Here is a 20262-nt window from a genome sequence, read left to right on the forward strand (position 1 = left end):
TTGTATTCTGCAACCGCCTCTGCCGTATAGACTGATCCATAATTTGATAGATGCCCTGCTATTACTGTTTTCCCAACGGCTTGGACCACAGAGAATGACGTGTGGTCCTTCGACTTTGACCCATCGGTGTAGTACATTGTCCATTCGTTCCGAAAAGGAGCTCTGTATTCTTCAAAAAGGCGCTGGAATACTGTTGGGCTTGTGGTTGACTTGGCGTGATTTGTTAAACCGAGAAGGAAAGATGAGTAGCTTAAGTCCCAAGGTGGTGAACTGACGGGAGGCAGTAAAGATGGTTTCGAGTCTATTCCTAAAATTTTAGCATATTCCAGCACTCTGTTCAATGTTGGCGTGCGTCTTGGTGTTTTATTAGCGGCCCATATCGTTGTGATATACATAATACTATTTCTGCAGAGAAAGATCTTTGGGATAATCCTCATGGTGGTATATTCAATTCTTTCTTGTAAGGTAGGCATTCCAGCTTCGGCTAAGATGCATTGAATCGGGGATGTAGGAAAGGCGCGTATACTCCTTCGAACGGCTGCATGATACGTCGAAGAGATCAGTTTCATATTACTCTTTGCACTATTTCCGTATATTGGTAAGCCATAGTCAATCTTCGACAATATTATAGCCTTAGTAACATTAATTAAAGTGTTTGGATGGATAAGGCAGTATTTAGAAAATAGATATTTAATAACATGTAACCTGGCAGCTAGGTTTTTTTTTAAACTAAGATAGTGCTCTTTAAAAGTTAAACGTTTGTCGAAAGTAATTCCAAGGAAACATAAGCTAGAACATTTAAAATATTAATATTATTATGAACTAAGCTTAAATCCGTACATTTATGTTTGCGGCATATATGAAAATATTTGCACTTATTAAGCGACAGAGTCGCTCCAGAACAATTTGACCAGTTAGAGATATCGGGTGGTATTTTTAAAAATTTATTTTTAAAAGGGTTTAGATTACTTATTTTAGAATAGAGTAAAACGTCATCTGCTTAAGTAATGTGGGAAATGTTCTTATGTCTGCTAATTATGTGGCTTAGTTCATTAAAGGCGATAGCAAATAGCATTACGGAAAGAGGGGATCCTTGTGGGATTCCATTTTTTTAGTTATGTAAACTGGAAAAAACATTATTTACTTTTACTTTAAATTTACGGTTAGTGAGAAAAGACTTGATAAAATGGTATATTTTATTACCAAATTTCCATTTTTCTAATTGTCGTAGTACTATGTGAGCTCCGACACGATCAAAAGCCTTTTCAAAATCTAGACTGAGCGTAGAAATATGATTGCGGGAAGACAAACCATGTGAGACGAAACTTTCAAAAAGAAGGAGCAAGTCGGAAGTTCCTTGCCCCTCTTTGAAAGCAAACTGATGTGGACCTATTAAACTTTGTTTGGAAGTATACCACATAATTCGTTTTGAGACGATTTTTTCTATTAACTTACTCATGCAACATACTTGTATAAGTGAAATAGGTCTATAATTTAGAACTTCTGAGAACGGGTTAGTAGACTTTGGTATGGGAACAATTGTTGCAATTTTCCAGTTTTGTGGATAAATTCCGCTCGTTAAAATTTGATTGTACAGATTGATTAATCGTAATTTAAGCGGTGGAGGCAAGTTTTTTATCATATCGTATGAAATCCTATCTGCGCCAGGAGTTTCCCAGACAGAGAAAATATTGTACTTTCGAATTCTAGATAAGTGATCTCTGATTCTATTATTTTAGCTGGCGAGTTAAGCTGATTGCACCTACGACTCAGAGTTTCATATTTTTTATCTATAAAAGCAGAGCTAAAGTTCCCGTCGCTAGAACTTGGAAAGGTGAGCCAGTTAGCATTTTAATGTCCGACCAAATCTTTTTAGGATTAGAACTGGGATTTATTTCTGTGGTGCGTTTTTCGAAGCACATTCGTTTTGCTTTTTTTAGTTTTTTTACGAAAAATTGCATTTGCTTTCTTGTATAAAATCAGGTTGGCTTCTGTTCTGGAAAGCTTGTATTGTCTCCAGTTCTGCTGTTTTAGATTTCTTAAGCTCTCCAACTCCTTTGACCAGTATGGAACTACTTTTTATGGGGTTTAGAAACAGTTTGGGGGATTGAAAGGTGCGCTGCAGACCTTAATAGTTTGGTGATATTAGCCGCCTCTTTAATGACATTTTGAGATACCGGGATTTGCGCGTGCCTTTTGCGTGTATTTAGACCAGTTTGCTTTTCCTTTCAGGAACTTTGGTTTAGGAAAAGCCTTTGCAAAGGATGGCATTGCATTTTCAGTTACTATTGGGTAGTGGTCACTACCACACAAACTATCCAGAGTATGGCTATTTACTTTTGGAGCTATATTGGTAGAGCAAATAGATAGGTCGACGTGCGTAAAAGAATTATTAGTTGAAAAATGAGTCACAGCACCATCGTTCAATACGGTAAGATTCTCTGTAAGAACTAAGTTTTCCAGAATTAATCCTCTTTGGTTGGTTCGAGGGGAGCCCCATAATGGGGACCACGAATTCATATCTCCAACCAGGATTACGGGCTTGGGTACTGAGGAGAGAATTTGCTGAAGCTCAGTAAATAATACAAAAGCAAATAATCGTAAATTTCAATTCTCTGGATATCTGAATGGCTAAAGAGGCTATATTTGAATGGATTTCGAGGAATTTATGTGGAATGTCTTTTCTTACTAAAACAGCAATACCTTGTTTGTTTGTTAAATTCTGAGGTAAATTTAAGAAATAGCCGAGAAACTTATTTGGTACAAAAGCATCTTTATTTACAGCAAGATGAGTTTCTTGTATGGCAATGAAGTGTTGTGAGATTTCTTTAATGAGAATTTCAAGTTCAGTGTTGTTGTTGTAGAAGCCTTTTATGTTCCATTGAAGTATATTGAACATAGAGCACATAGGACAAAGAAGAATGGATTAAATTTCTTCATCGTCGAGAGTTGGCATAACCTGATCACGGTCTGAGTGACTGTATCGTTGAGTAATTAATGGGTTATTTATGAGTTGTTGATAAAAGCATTTGAAGTGTGGTGAGATTGTAGTTCGCTGATAAAGGAATGAGAGGAGTTAGTAGCTTGAGATGTGGAATTATTAGCAAAGCTGTTAAGAGTTTTGTGGGAGGAAGAATTGAGAGAAACAAATGGGAGAGATTGAGAGTTTACTGGATTTATTGTGTTACTTTTTTTGGTATATAATTTAGTTTTAGAGCGTAAGAAGAGGTTGCTGAGGTGTTTAAGTCGTTGTTGGCGTTTGGAGTAAGATATGTTTGAGCAATGTTAGTGCTCTTTACAGTGTCAGTGTGAGAGACTTCAGACGAAGTTTTATTGGATTCGGAAGGTATATGAATGGAATGTGCTGTAGGAAGTTTTGAGTTGTTGTAATTCTTTGATTCGTTTTGTTTTACTTTTTCTGCAAAAGTAGTGTTTGGAAGGCTGGGCACTTGTGCTTTATGTAATTTTATAGCATCACGTATCGCGCATTTGTTCACAGTTTTAATTTTTAGAATTTCTTTAGTTTGGATGTACCTAATTAAAGCACAGGCACTTGTAATGTAATTAACACGTGTGTTGTTACAACTTTGAAATTACGCGCAAAAGAATAATGCTTAGCGGAAAGCAGAAAATTGATGAGCACCACAGAGAAGGAATAGTCCACTCGCGCTGAGTATCAGTCGGAGACGGTGCATATTTATACACTCTTGCAACATGTTGCTACAGAGTACAACAGTGATGTTCACCTAACGGAGATACATAAAGGATTCTTCTTTTTCTTTATTGGCGTAGACACCGCTTACGCGATTATAGCCGAGTTAACAACAGCGCGCCAGTCGTTTCTTCTTTTCGCTACGTGGCGCCAATTGGATATTCCAAGCGTAGCCTGGTCCTTCCAACGGAGTGGAGGTCTTCCTCTTCCTCTGCTTCCCCGGGTGGGTACTGCGTCGAATGCTTTCAGAGCTGGAGTGTTTTCGTCCATTCGGACAACATGACCTAGCCAGCTTAGACACTGTCTTCTAATCCGCTGAACTATGTCAATTTCGTCATATATCTCATACAGCTCATCGTTCCATCGAATGCGATATTCGCCGTGACCAACGCGCAAAGGACCATAAATCTTTCGCAGAACTTTTCTCTCGGAAACTCGCAACGTCAACTCATCAGTTGTTGTCATCGTCCAAGCCTCTGCACCATATGTATAGCAGGACGGGAATTATGAGTGACTTATAGAGTTTGGTTTTTATTCGTCGAGAGAGGACTTTACTTCTCAATTGCCTACTCAGTCCGAAGTAGCACCTGTTGGCAAGAGTTATGCTGTGTTGGATTTCAAGGCTCACATTGTTGGTTCTGTTTATGCTGCTTCCTAAATATACGAAACTATCTACAACTTCAAAGTTATGATTGTCAACAGTGACGTGAGAGCTAGATAAAGGATTAGATATATATAAATGATCAGGATGACGATGTGAGTTGAAATCCGAGTAACTACATGTATGTCTGTCCATGCAAGCTGTAACTTGAGTATAAATTGATATGCGCGTTCGTTGGCAAAATAAAATAAAAATTCGAGTTCGTATATGGGCGTAATCGGACCACTGTACCATAACTAAACATTAAAGTAAGACATAAAGTGCACCTGTGGAAAAAAAATATTGCGAAAGTCGGCGTGGCCCCACCCTCTAATAAGTTTAATATGCAGATCTCTGAAACCACTTAAGATACAACAGTTAAATTCGCCTAGCGTAAATACTCCCACCGAAAATGGATGGAACAAGATGATAACCCTCATTCACTCCCCATATAACGGTACTGTTAAAATGTACTAAAAGCGCTATAAATCAATAGCTGAATACGCCAGAAGCACTAAATTTTACATCGTACGGTGGGCTTGGCACCGCCCAATTTTACCATATCTAAGGACCCGCCCTACCGATTTCAACCAAATACCATACCTCTGATATTCCTATCTGTGAAAACGGGCGATCGAAGTGCAGCCACGCCTACTTCGCATTTAACACAAATTTAATTTCCATTTGAAACTTCCACTTTCCAGCAGACAAATCAAGAATGTGCCACCTTATGACTAAACAATATGTGAACGCAGTGTTTGTAGTTGACTTTTTACCGAAAATATCTGTCAATGTGTTAAATGTATAATTGAAATTCAGAGAGAATCTTTTCCTGATTGTAGTCTGTCTGTGTGTCAAAAATGGGTTGAATCGGGTCAGTTCTTCCCTTAGTTTCCATTTCTTATATAAAGATTTATATAAATGAACTTAGCTCTTCCTTACTGGTTCAGTATCAATTCAAAATTCCAAGAAGTAGAAACGCTTACGGAAAATAAAACGAAAATTATCGATTACATGGGAGATACATACATACTCGTATATGTATTATGTAGTTATCGGATCTAGTAATTTAGACAAATAATCAACACAATATCAAAGTAAGCCTGTGTATTAAATTTCTTGCGGAAATCTAAAAAACTGAAGAACAAATTTTAATAATTCCTAAATTACTTTATTTCGCTTGAAAATTACCGGTTTTAAACCTATAAGCGAAATTCCCGTTTTTTTGGACCCCAAGCAAATCGACCGTTTTAATTACAGATACAGAATAGTTCAAAGTCAATCAGTGACCTTTGTTTGAAATTCAGCGAAAACTATTAATCAATACCGGCTACAGAAATCAGTAAAATAATAATAATGAAAATTGAACCGGAAAAGATTGTTCTTCAAATATGACCCAAATTGAGACATGCTTGCTTTTGGTACTTCTATTCATTTGCTTCACACACGACTAAGAAGCTCTTGACTAAGCATCATTTTTGAAGGACATTATCTGGTCTGTTTATGTTATCAGCTTAAATATACATTTATGGGATAAAAATTGTTTTGGAGCAACGGAAACCCGGTTACGAACATTTTATATTTAAACGTATATTTTCGAAATATATTCGCCTTCTAAGAGATTGTCAAGGTTTCCGATTGGACTAAATTAGTATAAGATGAAATGAAAATTTTTCATATGTACATATGTATAAATGTATTTGAAATTTCGCACTTATTTTCCATGATATTTATAAAGAGGTGTTCAAAGCGGAAATAATGTCATATGGGTTTATTTCATCATTCTGTTGTTGAGGAGAATGAATGAATGCAATAGTAAATATTCTCTTCATGGTTCGAGACCAATGAATTTTTTATTTCATTCTGGTTAATACAACTACCATTAATTTTTATAAGAGGTATAAAATCTAAAAATAATATTTAACTGTGTTTGTTGCCCCAAGGCGGCCAATTTTATAAACAATCAAATTCTCGGTAAAAGAAATAAAAAATGCTGTTGCCGGACACACCCATTTTTGCTACCATCGCATAAAAAGCTGCTAAAAATTTATTTGTTAAAAAAAAACAGCATAATACGTAAACACAAATTACTGTTTAACAAAACAATTTTTTTGTTTACAAGTCTCCCCGCTACTGCTGAATTGGCTTGAGCTTTAAAAAGCAGTAATTGAAATTTAAACATTTGCAAGTCAATTATAATGCAGTTTCAACGTTGGCCCCCATGCCAAACACGGCGCAGAGATCGCTGATTTGATTACAACAACAGTATATACATACATATACAAGTAAAAAAATTTTAAAAAAATATTTTTATTCACATATACATATATCTATGTATGTAAATATACATAGGTACTTACAATTTTTTGGGGAAAATACCAGGGAAAGTTTATATTGCATTTGAAGTTACGTAAATCGAAGGCATAAAATATTTATATTTCAATGCATTACCTACTTAAAATAATTTTATTGATTTATGTATTAAAAAATTGTATTTCTGCGCTTATTTATGTAGATGTTTACTCAACTTTGCTTTTATGATAAAACAATGTCTCAAAGTTAGGTAAAAATTTTATCAATAAAAGGAAGTAATTGTGCAAAAATTACCAATTAAAAGTAAGGCATAAAGTTTCTGTCCAGGAGACTCCTCATATGCGGTGGGTCGATATTTACTCCTTTTATTATGATGCAAATCAATGTAGTATGCCAGTGCGAAGAAGAAAAGCGGAAGACGCGGAAACTGGTCGGCGAGACAGCAGACCTCCCAGACAGCGGCTGGTTTTAAATTGAGGCGGGCAAACTGGAAAAAGAGTAAAACGTTGCAAAAATCCGGCGTTGGGGTACTCAGTCAATTGAGTTGATCAGTGTGTATGTATGTATGTACATATGTGCAAGTACTGACCAAGCTTTGTACATATGTACATGTATACACAGCAGTCAGATCAACATGTTATAAACTAGTGTGTAACTACTTATAAGCAACTTTACAAGGAAAATTTACCAAATACCAACTAATCACGCAAAGATGTTCTACAAGGACATCGCCTGAGAGGAAGATTATCGGACTCGATCCAAAAAGCCAAGTTCCAAAACTTCAACCATAAAGTTATATGGTTAGAATCACATCAGAAAGTGGTTCTATAAAGTATATAAATGTGATGGTGTTCAATCAAGTTAGAATTCAAGGAGAATATACTAGTTACAAACTTTACTGGTACGTTTCCCAACTAATTTTATGAATACAGCCTATGTTACACAGTTCAAGTAAACATGAAATAACGTTAACTTCAGTTGCACCGAAGCTATAATAAATACCTTTCACAAATGCAAAAGATTAGACGAAAAGAATGTGGGCTAAATTTCAGATCGATATCTTAAAAACTTAGAGAGTAGTTCGTGTATACACAGAGAGACAGTCGGATAAAGCTAATTCGGCTCAGTTCGTCACGCTGATCATTTATATAGTGCATATGTACATATGTATGTATATGTATTTTTTTTATAAGATCCCTGAAATTGTGTTCTGAGTATTACAAACTTCGGGATGAATTCAATATACCCTGGGTATAAAAACGTATTTAGTACATGGTGGCCCTTAAAATTTATGCAATGCTTACACTGGTGGGTGTGTGTGTGAGTGGTGTCTTATTGCGTCCGTTGATTTACGAATGAATTGTGTAACGAGTGGCTGACGCGAGCAACATCAGCCTTTCATTGAGGGTCACTCAGTGGCTAATGAAAATGAATTTGGCGGCAGACACAGCTCACGGCCGATTCCACAGCATGGCTGTCATAGTCTACACTGTCTTCGCATTTAATCAAGAATCAATCGAACGCACGCATGCGCTATAAAATCGAATAACTTTATATAGCAACACACATACACAAAAGTAGTACTGCTATGCATATATGTATACATATGTATATACATAGGTATGTAATTGTTTTTAAAAGAACTGCATATGGCTCCGCAGTGGGAAGTCGCGTGAGTTCTGTTACTTGCCTCTCAATTTCGGTTCGACCGTAAATTCGAATTTTCTTTGTTGTTGTTGCTTCGTTTCACAAGCTCGTTGAGTTTGTGGGTCAGAGCGTCCTTTTATCGGCGGGATATACACGTTATGATATCCACCTTTCAAACCCGCTCGATTTTATTCTTTATACCTTTATTTTATGAACTTGTATAAATCATTTTGAAATTTGAATCTTATAACCAGGTGCTTCCACAAATATTATGGAGCCATATGATTACTGCTATGGTGTTGGTTAAGCTGTAGAAGCTGTGGTGTATTTTGATTTAATACCTTTTTAAGAAAAATCAACGGTTTATAAAAGTAAACAGGCTGAAGACACTTGCCAATGTTGTAAGAAAATCAGCAAGTTACTTAAATGCGAGCCCTATATTGGGAAATGGCTCAATGGAATCTAACTTTAATTACTTAGCTATTCCGTTCAAAAATAATTTAGGGCATTGGTCTTAGGGCATTAGGAAAGGATTTATAGGTTAAAGAATGTATCCGATTACCAGGCGTTTAGAACTTAACCTTGTAAGTAAAATTTTTGATGGAAATAGTTACTTAGAAATTAAAATTTAGTACATTCATTATCGAAATGTTGTCTATTCATGAACAATCTCAGTTACAAACCTCTTCTAATCCTAGACATACAAGTAAATTTAGAAAAAATACTGAAGACGTTTTCGAAGAATGCTGCCAATGAGTTAGTGACAGTAGGCGCTGGAAAAACCGATATTGTCTCAGAATAGGCTCGTATGTACATATGTATATTATATTATATGCACACGAGCTTTCCAAATACCCTCAAAAGCTTCGACTTTTTCACTGACAAAACTTTCTTAAGAACACATGTACATCCATATGTACATAAGCACTCAAGATACTTTTGTAGCGCGCCCATAATCATATATAGTATATGTATGTAAGTTTGGAGTTATCGGTCACCTGTTATCCGGTAGCGTACATTAATATGGCTGATGACAGCAGAGGCAAGCGTTATGAGCTTTGGGGAACTGCAAGTGAGCACAAATTGGCACGTGTTAACAGATGTAAGTTGTGAAGACGCAGTCAGTTGATAGATCAAACTGAAATGTGTGAGCGCCAAGTGCTGGTGCCGAAGAGTACGGAATGAACTGCAATGTGAGCGCTGCAATTTCAAGTATTTCTCGCTTTTATCTAATTGTCTAGTAATTTGCATTTTCTATATTTTCAATTTGTTGACATGCACTTATAAATAAGTTTTTTTCAATACTTTCTCTTCCCTACTCACAGAGCAACAAACGCGAAATCATGACAACTCCATTAAGCTACATCAGCAACAAGCTCAGAATCACAACCAAATTCAGAGCAATGGCAAACAAAACATGACAAGAAAAAGTGAAGCACAGCCGTGTACAACTAACGGAGAGAGCAGCAATGCAAGTCAAGCTCATGTGATGGGCGGGACGGAAATTGCAAAAGCGACAGAAACTGCTGCTTCGAGAGCAGCCGCAACGCCTCAATCAACATCAGTCTCTGCGGCTCACACAGCAGTAGCTTCGACGCCTGTGACAAGAAGCGCGGGCTCAAGTCTGGCACGCAGCACCGGTTATGCAACCATGCCGCGCCGTAGCGTCAACAACAGCTGTGCTGGCGGCGGCAATAACGCGAAATGCGGAAGTGGCTGCGCGGTCAACCACAATGGCAAGGCGGCCATGTCAGCTGATAACACGTCGAGTGACGCGACGGCGGACAACTGCCGCAAATTGGCCGCCACTCTGGACAATCTCGATTTAGCTGTGGTGCGCGATTTGACTGATGACGACGGCGAGGACTCGTACACGGCCTTCCAGGAGTATCTGGAGCGAGTAGAGGTGAGTTGAAAAAATATATACATATGTATGTATTTTTTTCTCAAATTTCAGAAGTCTTGCAATGATTTTATCTATTTATCAAACACGTATGTATACATACATACATACATACATATATAACAGTAAATACTGAGAGTTAACTCAAATACAGAAAGTAAAAAGCTTTCATTTACGCAACTTTTGTTTGTGTTTACCCATGTTGGTGCGTCCACGTCGGATTTGCGTTTATGCTATTAGCTTTTTCGCACAATTTTTTTCAAAGTTAAGTGCTGAACACATAGAGCGCGACACAACATGGCAGCAGGACAGTGAGCTGTAAACATTTGTAAGAAGGCAGCGACATGTACACAATTTCTTTGTGGCCATACTAATAATTTTAATATTTTGTTCAAAGAGAAATTTTTTTATGCAAAAAATAAGTAAATAGGTAGATTTATTTGTTTTAAATTATAAGTTGTTATTACAAATGACATGACAGAGCTATTTTATGCTTTTATTTGTAAAATAACGTCAGGTTTGTTAGAGCTTTGAATAAGTTTACATTTTACTTATTAGTGGCATCACTCCTCTCTACTGTCAACTCTACTGTCGTTGGCAAATATAAGAATATTTTGAAGTTAGCGAGAGCCACAGCTGTCGGCCTGCAGTCGTGTAGTCGTGCAGCTGTCTAAATAACTGTGTCCATTAGAAAGTGTGTATTTTAATATTTGACAGATGTCGCTTGCAGTCTGTCGCGCTCTATGTGTTCAGCACTTTAAGCTAAAGCAAGCGTTGCTATTTTGCATTTTGTTGTTGAATGTGCGTCCACGCAACACAAATCCGCTTATGTCGCCATAAAGCTTAAATTGCGCACGCGCATGTGCACGCGCTTGCGCAGACGTTTATGCGGCGCGTTGTTTCGCAATTCAGTTTGCTTTGTTTTTTTTTATCGTAAATACCGAATGTTTAATGGGTACATTACCCCCATCGTGTCGCATGTCAACTGGAATGATCATGTAAACAAGAATACATTCATGCAAACATATCCAATAGGGTGATCGATTTAGATGGAAAATGGTATAATACATATGTATATACATACATACTGTTTATATATGTATGTATCTAACGAATATTACTCCCGAATCAAAATTAATGTATGTATGCAAGAGTCTATTTTAGCCGCCTCCGAGTCGCCATTTCTCTGCTCGCTATCTTTGGGCACACTTCTCTTGCCAGAAAAATTTTCTTAAATTAACAACCAAGCTATCGAGTTGAATTCGTACAATAGAGTTTGCGAATATCTCACTGTTAGAACGCATGTTAGCGCAGGGCTGCACCACAAGTGCTGCCCGTTTGATTGAACATCTGGTGAAGTGTATTTGATTCGCCCCTCTCCAAAGCTTGACGAATCAAATACAGCTATTATAATGAAATTTTAATTTAAAAACTTATCTTAACTCTTTTTATCGCATAAAGGAGTGAGGTGTGTTAACCAGCTGAATGCTTTTCGTCACGTTTTCAATTTGATTAAATAGTTCCACATAAATATTTTAATGTAAGGTTTACTAATTTGATTGAAAAGACAAAACTCAAATAAAATTGTGCCTATATACATATGTATGTTTGCAAAAGTGGCAAAAGTGCACCCTAAAGCATTGGCGTATTAAGTTTTCCAAAAAAATTAACGTGCAAATGATGTTTCGTATTTTCACAGCTATTTGAAGTTATGGGTATGGCATGGATATAAATGCATAGACGTATAATTACACAAATTTGCACATAAATATTTAAATGCAAATTTTTCAACAACAGACAAGCCCATTTGTGCAAAGTACCTAATTTTCTTTTCGCTAGTTAATTATGCTTCGTATTGCTCAGGAGCTTAAGCCTATGCTCGCTGAAATATAATAAATATCAAAGCCCAACAGTGAAAGCTGTTTTCAACCAAAGGCATATTAAGAAGCATTTTTTAATTTCACAATATTTTTAAAAGAAATTTTTGCTTTATGAAAGCTCAAATCAGAAAATCTATAATTTATTTACAAAAAAAATGTAGCTGTATACATACATACATATGTATAATTGTAGACCTAAATTACATTTAATTCACTTCAAATAAGAATTTTTACTCTCGATACACACCCCTGACGCGCAATTGCAATATTAAAAAAGAAACTGTTTTAATTCTATAAACAGTCTCTAGCCACTATTCGAGACATTTTGAAGTAAAGCCTCAATTTGAGACTAGTTATACTCACAACATTCTCTAGTTTCTAGTTACAAAATATTGTCTCAAATTTGTGACCTGATCGTTAGCAAATCAAGCAACTCAAACACAAAAAAATCAAAAATAAATCATTTTCTCATAAATTTCGTAAATATTCCTAAACAAAGTCAACGTATATTTTTATTTTTATTAATAATTAACATATATTATTTTCATTCAAGTGTAAATACATCTTTAAATAATGAAATGTGAGAGCTGATTAGTCTCAAAAATTGTCTCTAATTTAAAATCTTAATTTTAGAGGCTTTTGACTGTATCCCAGTACAGAATCGCTCGGTGAGGCTAACTATTAATTCAGTAATTCATTACTATAGTATTTACGCTTATCAAAGGAGAGGCTCGCTAGAGTTCCCATTTGGTCTACTTATATAACACGTTGATCTCTTTAACAAATTAAAGCGAAGTTTATATTTTGCTGTTACTTAAATGCACTTTCTCCAAAAATGAAAGAAGCGGGTTGAAATAAAGCCAGCCACAAGAACTCGACACAATCAAGTGACTTTAAATGCCTTCTATGTCCCCGAGTTCAACGCAATGTGGCACGCCGATGTCTAAGTCTGTCGCCGACGCCTTTGTGGCATTAACTATAACAAAACTATTATAAATAGCAAAAGGCCATGCTCTGAACTTAGCTCGCTCCTTGTGTGCGATCAAGAAGAAAGCGGAAAAAACATTGCAGTACATATGTATGTATGTGTGGGACGGATGGCAAGCAGGAAGGCAGCTAATGATGATAAAATGTGTCATAGCGCTGGCTGCCCACGCATCAGCACTGAGACCAAATTATGGTAGACGATAGCGCACGTTGCATCCCGCCCGGTGAACCAAACCAACCCAAAGGCTGATTCAACGCGCGACTTGAGTTAAATGGCGTGTATATCCTGAACTATTGCGATGGCGGCGGCGCGCCTGTTGTGTGAACGTTTTTATTGTGACAAATAGTGCGCGTTGCCATCGCTATGTCAGTGCCGTTATTCGCGCCAAAAGTGGTTCTTGTGCTGCAATTTGCGCTCTTTTCTTTTTGCGACGGAAATAATTGTGCAATATTTTGCATTTATTGCCAAACTCAGCAACAGCCACAGGCGGAGAAACCACTTTCGCACTAAATGAAGCGCTCTGCGCAAAGCGGAGGCTTAATTTGTTCAATTTTGGTGCAAATTATGATTGCGCAGGCGCATAGGCGGTTTGTGTTCTTCTGATTTTATTTCAAATTGACCTACATTCACGAGTTGGGTGTACATAATTAATGCGCGACAACCTGAAGGAGTCGAGCGAATGTCGCAAGGCAGGGAGAGGCTTTTAGGATAATGAAAAGAAACCAGAGTTGTTCTTGGCAACCAACTAAATTTAATGATCTGCGCTCAATTATGAAAAAAATTAACAATTTCCGGTTGCAAGGACCATCTCATTAGTGACACTATAGATTATTAATTTTTAAATCATAGCCATATTTGTTTAGGACCCAACGTCGTTATTAGCAATTGTTTTTAATAGCCCTAGTTTTAGAGCCCTTGAAAGGTATATACAATACCTATTTTGTAAATTATTTATTTGTTATTATTTATTGCAAACAATCAAAATGAATGGATAAACAAAAATTCATTAAAAATACATTTTTACAACAAACACACTTACACTTGAGCAAGAAACGGTTGACAATGGACCCATCCTAAAAAATTATTTTCGATAAGATCTGCATGCTAACCGCCGGTGCGACTACAGCCGCAGCACATTACAGCCACGTACGAAGATTTAAATTTTATATTCATTTTTAATAAATTTAAATGGAATGCATTACCGTTTCACGGGCAACACCCATCAAAATTCCTGCGCGAAATCCAAACAACCAGTCAACAACAGCAAGTAGGCGTAAATGTAGACGTCCAGAGGCACGAAAAAACCAAAATGTAAACAGCATAAGTAGGAAAAAATATAATAAAATGTAGACGGCAGATAAAGATAATTAAAAAATCACTGGCATGCAACATGACGGTTCACTGAAACCGAGAAGAGACAGCGTAGAGATGAGTGAATTGCTTGGGTTAAGCACGCAATACTGCTGTATAAATCTGTTGCTGCAATGAAACCATTCAAAAAACAAAAATCGCTTATAATTGCGCGTGGCATATGCAACTTGAGCAACACATTACGTATGCGCATGCGTTGCGCTTGAGTACGTGTGTAATTACTGCAGCTACCATGAAACTCGAATCGATTGAAACTATTATTGTTGTTGTAGAAGTAATAAAAACAAAACTTTTGAAAGTTGCCGCATTTTCTTGACCACATTTGGTGTTGCCACAAAGCGATGCATTAACACTAATGCTGCCGAGGTAGCCGAGAGACATAACAGCGGCGTTAAACGACTTTGAGTAGCTTGATAATCTGCTCCGGCCAACAGACATAGGGGAACAATATGGGGTCTTACTCTCTATTAGATTAATCAACTGTTTTTGCAGTATTAACCAAACGCCAACAACAATCGTTGTGATTTATGTGAATACCTGCCGAAGACTGCCTTACCTGACGGTGCTTTTAAAAAGCACATAGATCAATGCAATGTGTTGATCAGCGCCCAAAATTATAAATGCATTTACACGTGTTTTTTGGTTCCAATTGATCTGGGTGGAAGGGACACCTTTTCCACCTTGGTCGGGTTCAAGACCCATCTAAAACCTTTGCCGTACTTTGGGTCCGGCACCCGGCCGCAGTGTGACTGAATTTTTCAACCCTGGCTGCCTTTAGGTTTCAACCACTGCCAGCACGATTCTCCACAAAGGGCCAAACATAATGAGCGTTTGGAGTAAACTTAAAGTCTCTGGTAATACCTTGTAGCTTTTGCTACCAGCAGTTGAGCGCCTACAGCTCAATGACTAGTGACATTCAACTTCAAATGTCTTTTCATAACCGGATTATACATTGGATAGTATATTGCAATGACCTTCTGTAATAGATCTTCTTTGAAATATTGAAATTCAAATTCAAATTATTGCGTTTTTCTCAGAATGGTGTTTTTCCAAAGGGGTTTCCACTCTCAAAGGAAGATTTTTGAAGTTCCAATTTGGAGTGAATATTTTTAACGTCATTCTCGTCGTCGCGGTATGGAAGATTTTTTTTGAAATCTTCCTATTTTTTTTCTAAGAAAAACTGTCGAAAAAAGGACCAAGTTCGATACTTTTTGTTCAAACCGCCGCCATTTTGTTAAATTTCTGAAAGAAAAAACTCTCCATAGCGCGATAGCGACTTTCCTACAGATTAATAATCTTTTTGAAACTTTTGTGTTAAATAAAAAAAATGACCGATTAGTTAATTTCAACATTAACAAAAAATTGCGAAAGTCAGTGATTTTTCGGAGGATCACACTGAAAGGATTTCTTAAACAAATCGTTTAAAACCAAGTTCTTGTAAAGAAAACTTTTTTAATTGACAAGATAAATTTCTACAATATCCGCATAAACTTTTCAGTTTGGATCACTACAGCATATACTGTATAACTGATAAATCAAAATCTAGATGAAGATATTTTTTTCTACTCTAGTATTATGTTATAAAAAATGCAACTGGGTTTTGTATGCAATGCGACCTTTATTATTACTCATTGGAAACCAAAACATACATGTACATACATATATCGGTTTTTGTCAAGTAAGCATTAGAGAGAATTATAAATAATTCAAAGTTAGCTTTTGTTGTCAAAGTTCATATATATATATTTTTACTTCAATTAATATGATTCAAGACGAGTATTCTTACCTCTCGCTCACGCTTAACTCAAATTAAGAAATTTAAGGAAAGGGATCATCGCCCCACCACATTCGAATAGAAAGGTTGTCATAACACGGTTCCTGCGCGCTGACCTCTTTCGCTTAAAAATTCGTTTCGTCAACGGGCGAGATTGGGCCAAATCAACACTTCGATACCAAAAGCGGTCCTGCGCGCTCTTATTATGTGATCTTCCACTTTGATATTTTGGAACTACAATTCGACCATGATCTGCGTCAACTCGATCGCCAACGCCGGCAAGTCGGAGTTGGACTCTCGCCGCCCCGTTCGCCCACATTTATTTTTATTACATAAATACATAAATTGTGTATCTTTTTATTCAGATTGTAGCTAAAATATTAGCATAAAATTGCAGAAGGCGAATGAAAGTAAACCGAATTTCACTAACAAGCCAAATAGAGCGCTGAGGTCCTCAGCAACAATTGAATTGCCATTGAGCCAATGAGTGCAACAGGGAGTGAGGGAACGAAAGAAGGAGTAGCTGAATGAATGTATTTTTTACTTGGTGAACATGGTCAAAGACTACTATGACTATTTAACTTGCTAACTTTTCATTTTTCGTTGGCAATGGCAGTCAGCGGTCGTTGTGGCAATTATAATTGCCCTGACAGCGGCGAAAAAAAAGCAGTGCAACAACAAAAACGTGGCTACTGTTACAGTAGACTAGTGTTGCATGCAACAGCTGTTTGGTGCTACTTATCCGGCTACTGCTGCCTGTCACTCAGCTGCCTTTCGTTGATATCACCGTGTTGCGCTTGCTTTTGTTGTTGTTCTCAGGTTGCATGTTTGTCATTGCGCCACGAGTGACAATGCGTTGATCGTTGATCAGCGATCAGCTTTTTCTTGACAGCCAACAAACAAATGCAACAAATACAGCAAATTTACAGCACGCGTCCGCATGTTGCATGCAACTTTGATTTGTTTGGTGCTTGCTATACACTTGCAGTCCGTTTGACTTTTCTTTCTTCGATTTTAATTTCCTTTTTCGTGGAGTTCGTTTCCACTTTCTTCGACTGCTTTTTCAGTGGCAAGATATTTCATGAAAGTGACGCGGGCACGCAAAAATCGCAATGATTCCCAGCTAAACAACAGAAATCTGCTTCAAATGCAGTAGAAACACATGGGACCACGAGTAAGGCTTAACGTTGGCCATGTGTGGCGCACTCGTTCAACATTCGACACATCGCGCCACGCTGCATATATCAGCTATACGCCACACGACTGTTTGTGGCACGTTTGGAGACTAACATGCGCGGCACACGCAATTTGATATGGCTTTGAAAAGACTTGACATTTGTGTTTCACCAAATCATTATTTTCAGTTGTTGTTATTGTGGTTTTCCTCTCTAACTTCCACCGAGTTTTTGGCTATTGCGGTTCGCTGCACCTTTCCCTTTCTTTTCTTTTTCACTTTTCACTTTGCAATTGACCATTTCATCGTGCGGAATTGGGGTTTGTCCATAAAATACGATCGGCTCAATTAAATTTTACTGTTATAGTCATTGCGCGTTATTTAAGTCTGACACTTGTGCGCTGTTAACTTGTCAACAAAGCGCCGCGTCTTTCAAGTGACACTTTATGATTCGAGTGTCACACGCTTCAAAATAATATCCCCGCAAGTCTGTGCAATTTAATATATTAATTAGCTTCCAAATCATTCCCTTTGCTACTCACAGATATTTTCAAAATTTAAAAAACTGAAAATTGTAAAAGTGTGGACTAGTGAAAGTATGTAGGTCCGCCAAATAACTAAACACATCTTTGGAATTAATTGGTATAAAATATTGCTGAAAGTTTTTTTCAAAGAGCTTCGCTTATGAATAGTTTCGGTGATAAATATTATCGTCATCCTTGTATAAAAATACATATGACCATACTATAAAGTATCAAAACTCCACTTAGTTAAGATAGGCTACTATCAATAATGACCAGTTTGTCAACTTTTTTGATTATTTAGAATTAAATGTCCTGTCATAAGTATAAATAAATTATTATCAATTTTATCATGTTTAAACACTCGAATTATTCGAAGCAAGATTCAAATTAGCTTAAATTATTAAAATTGTCAAAAAGAAAAAATGTTGTTACTCATCTCTGAAACGAAGTCTAGAGTAATATGATTGAAATTAGATCAAGGGTAATTAGCTAGTTTAATTTTATCGAAAACAAAGGTGTTACCAACTGAGTCAACAATGCGGTTGAGAAATTAACGGGTGTATCAACTGACAATAATTGAGGAGTGAATATAATTTAATGATGAATTTATTACTACGTTATTTGAGGTATATATGATTGAAGGTTAAAATACTGTACATACTATATACAAACCAGCCAACTAATATTCATGAGTAATTTAATTAAAAAAGTAGGTGTAATCACCGCTTTATTACCTTACTTCATAATCAAAATCAGCTTCTTCCAAAATCAGCTAAGCATACAAAATCCAATATTAAGCCAAATGGTTCAAATATTTACAACTCCATCTTGACATTGACATTGACCAGTTGGCTCTCGTAGGGCCACCACTTTAGCCGAAGGCTACAATATAATGATGACGACCGGCAAAAAGAAACGAAAACCAAAACAACAATACGGGTACTATGAAAGGCCAAACTGACCGTTGCTATCGATCATCAACAATACTTTGGAGGAGCCAAAACAAAGCGAAAACAAATTATACAAAACGAATTACAATAAAACAAAGCTGTACAAATAAAACACTGAAAAAACTTGAGAAAAGCAACATCGAAGGTCATCTCATACACACGCTTTATAAGTAAGTACCTATATATCTAGGCCCACACACACACATATACGCTTACACACATAGCCACACTTCTTTTTTGAAGATGTTGGGTTATAAAAATTACAAGCAGAAGATATTGGACCGTTACCATAAGCGATGCGCGCAACGGGTTGATTTGGCGGCTGCTGCTCGTGGTGTTGATTATTGTTGTGGCTGGCACCGCCGTCTAGTAGCAGCAGGTCTGGTAAAATGACTGTTCTGAGTTTATTGTAGAAACGGGTGTTCCTTTAGACATGCGGTTTTCAATAAGGTCTTTGGTCTTTTTGACAGCTGTTATTTGATATATACGTAGGTTGCTATGTACATTTCTGACCTAATAATGTAAATAGGCATATTAATCAACGAAATTTTTTTTTTTTTTTTTATTTTTTTTTTTGTCGATTGCTGTTTTGTTTCGGGCTCATACGCATAGATCCATGATTTCGTGTGACCTGTGACGATCTTATAAACGTCTTTTGAAGCACCGCGATCGTATTTTTTTCAGCATTTCTTTACACCAATCCACGCGAGCCTTTTTTTTGAGCGATTGTCAAATTGTGCCGATCCAACGAGAACAAACCTTTTTTACGGCCAGGTGTTCATGCAATATCGAATGTATGCTGGTGGGAGAAATACATAGGCATGCCTCTATCTGAAGGTATGTTACATGACGGTCTTGAATTATCAGTTCACGTACGGCATCGATGTTTTCTGGCACAACGGCTGTTTTTGGACGACCTTCACGGAATTCGTCTTTGAGCGAGCGTCGGATTCGTTGTACCAGTTTTTCACAGTGCTATAGGATGGTGCTTCATAGCAATACAAAGATTTTAGTTCATCGATGCACTCTTGTGATAATCCACGTCGAAAGTTGTGAAAAATGATCGCACGAAAATGTTCACGAGTTAATTCCATTTTTTGGCCGAGATGAATTTTTTAACTCCCTGTAAATAAAACAATTCACGATTAAATGACAAAACGTTCTGAGTGAGTTTATGCTAAAAAATGTCAAACTTTCCAATGGAAATGTCAGATTGCACCTGGCAACACTTAGTGTTGCCCTAGGCCAGAATATATATAGCAGCCCTCGTATAGTATATATACATTCATTTAGTATGTCACATAATAATGAATAGACCTATTCTAAAACAACGTTTGCAATTCGCGTAAATTCATTACCAAAATATTGGTTCGGTTCGTGCGACTT

The 20262-nt window shown here is 36.9% G+C and overlaps 1 protein-coding gene across 5 annotated transcripts in view; it reads left to right on the forward strand.

The window, feature by feature from the left end:
• LOC120782686 (rho GTPase-activating protein 7) overlaps window positions 1-20262 on the forward strand; it is a 246354-nt gene that overhangs the window by 168064 nt on the left and 58028 nt on the right. For all 5 annotated transcript variants that reach the window (XM_040115081.1, XM_040115105.1, XM_040115114.1 and 2 more), the window contains one exon: window positions 9638-10218. In XM_040115081.1, coding sequence (XP_039971015.1) covers window positions 9638-10218 — 581 coding nt within the window. The remainder of the gene's footprint in view (window positions 1-9637; window positions 10219-20262) is intronic.

This window comes from Bactrocera tryoni, chromosome 1 (genome assembly GCF_016617805.1).
Source record: "Bactrocera tryoni isolate S06 chromosome 1, CSIRO_BtryS06_freeze2, whole genome shotgun sequence".
Classification (NCBI taxonomy): domain Eukaryota; kingdom Metazoa; phylum Arthropoda; class Insecta; order Diptera; family Tephritidae; genus Bactrocera; species Bactrocera tryoni.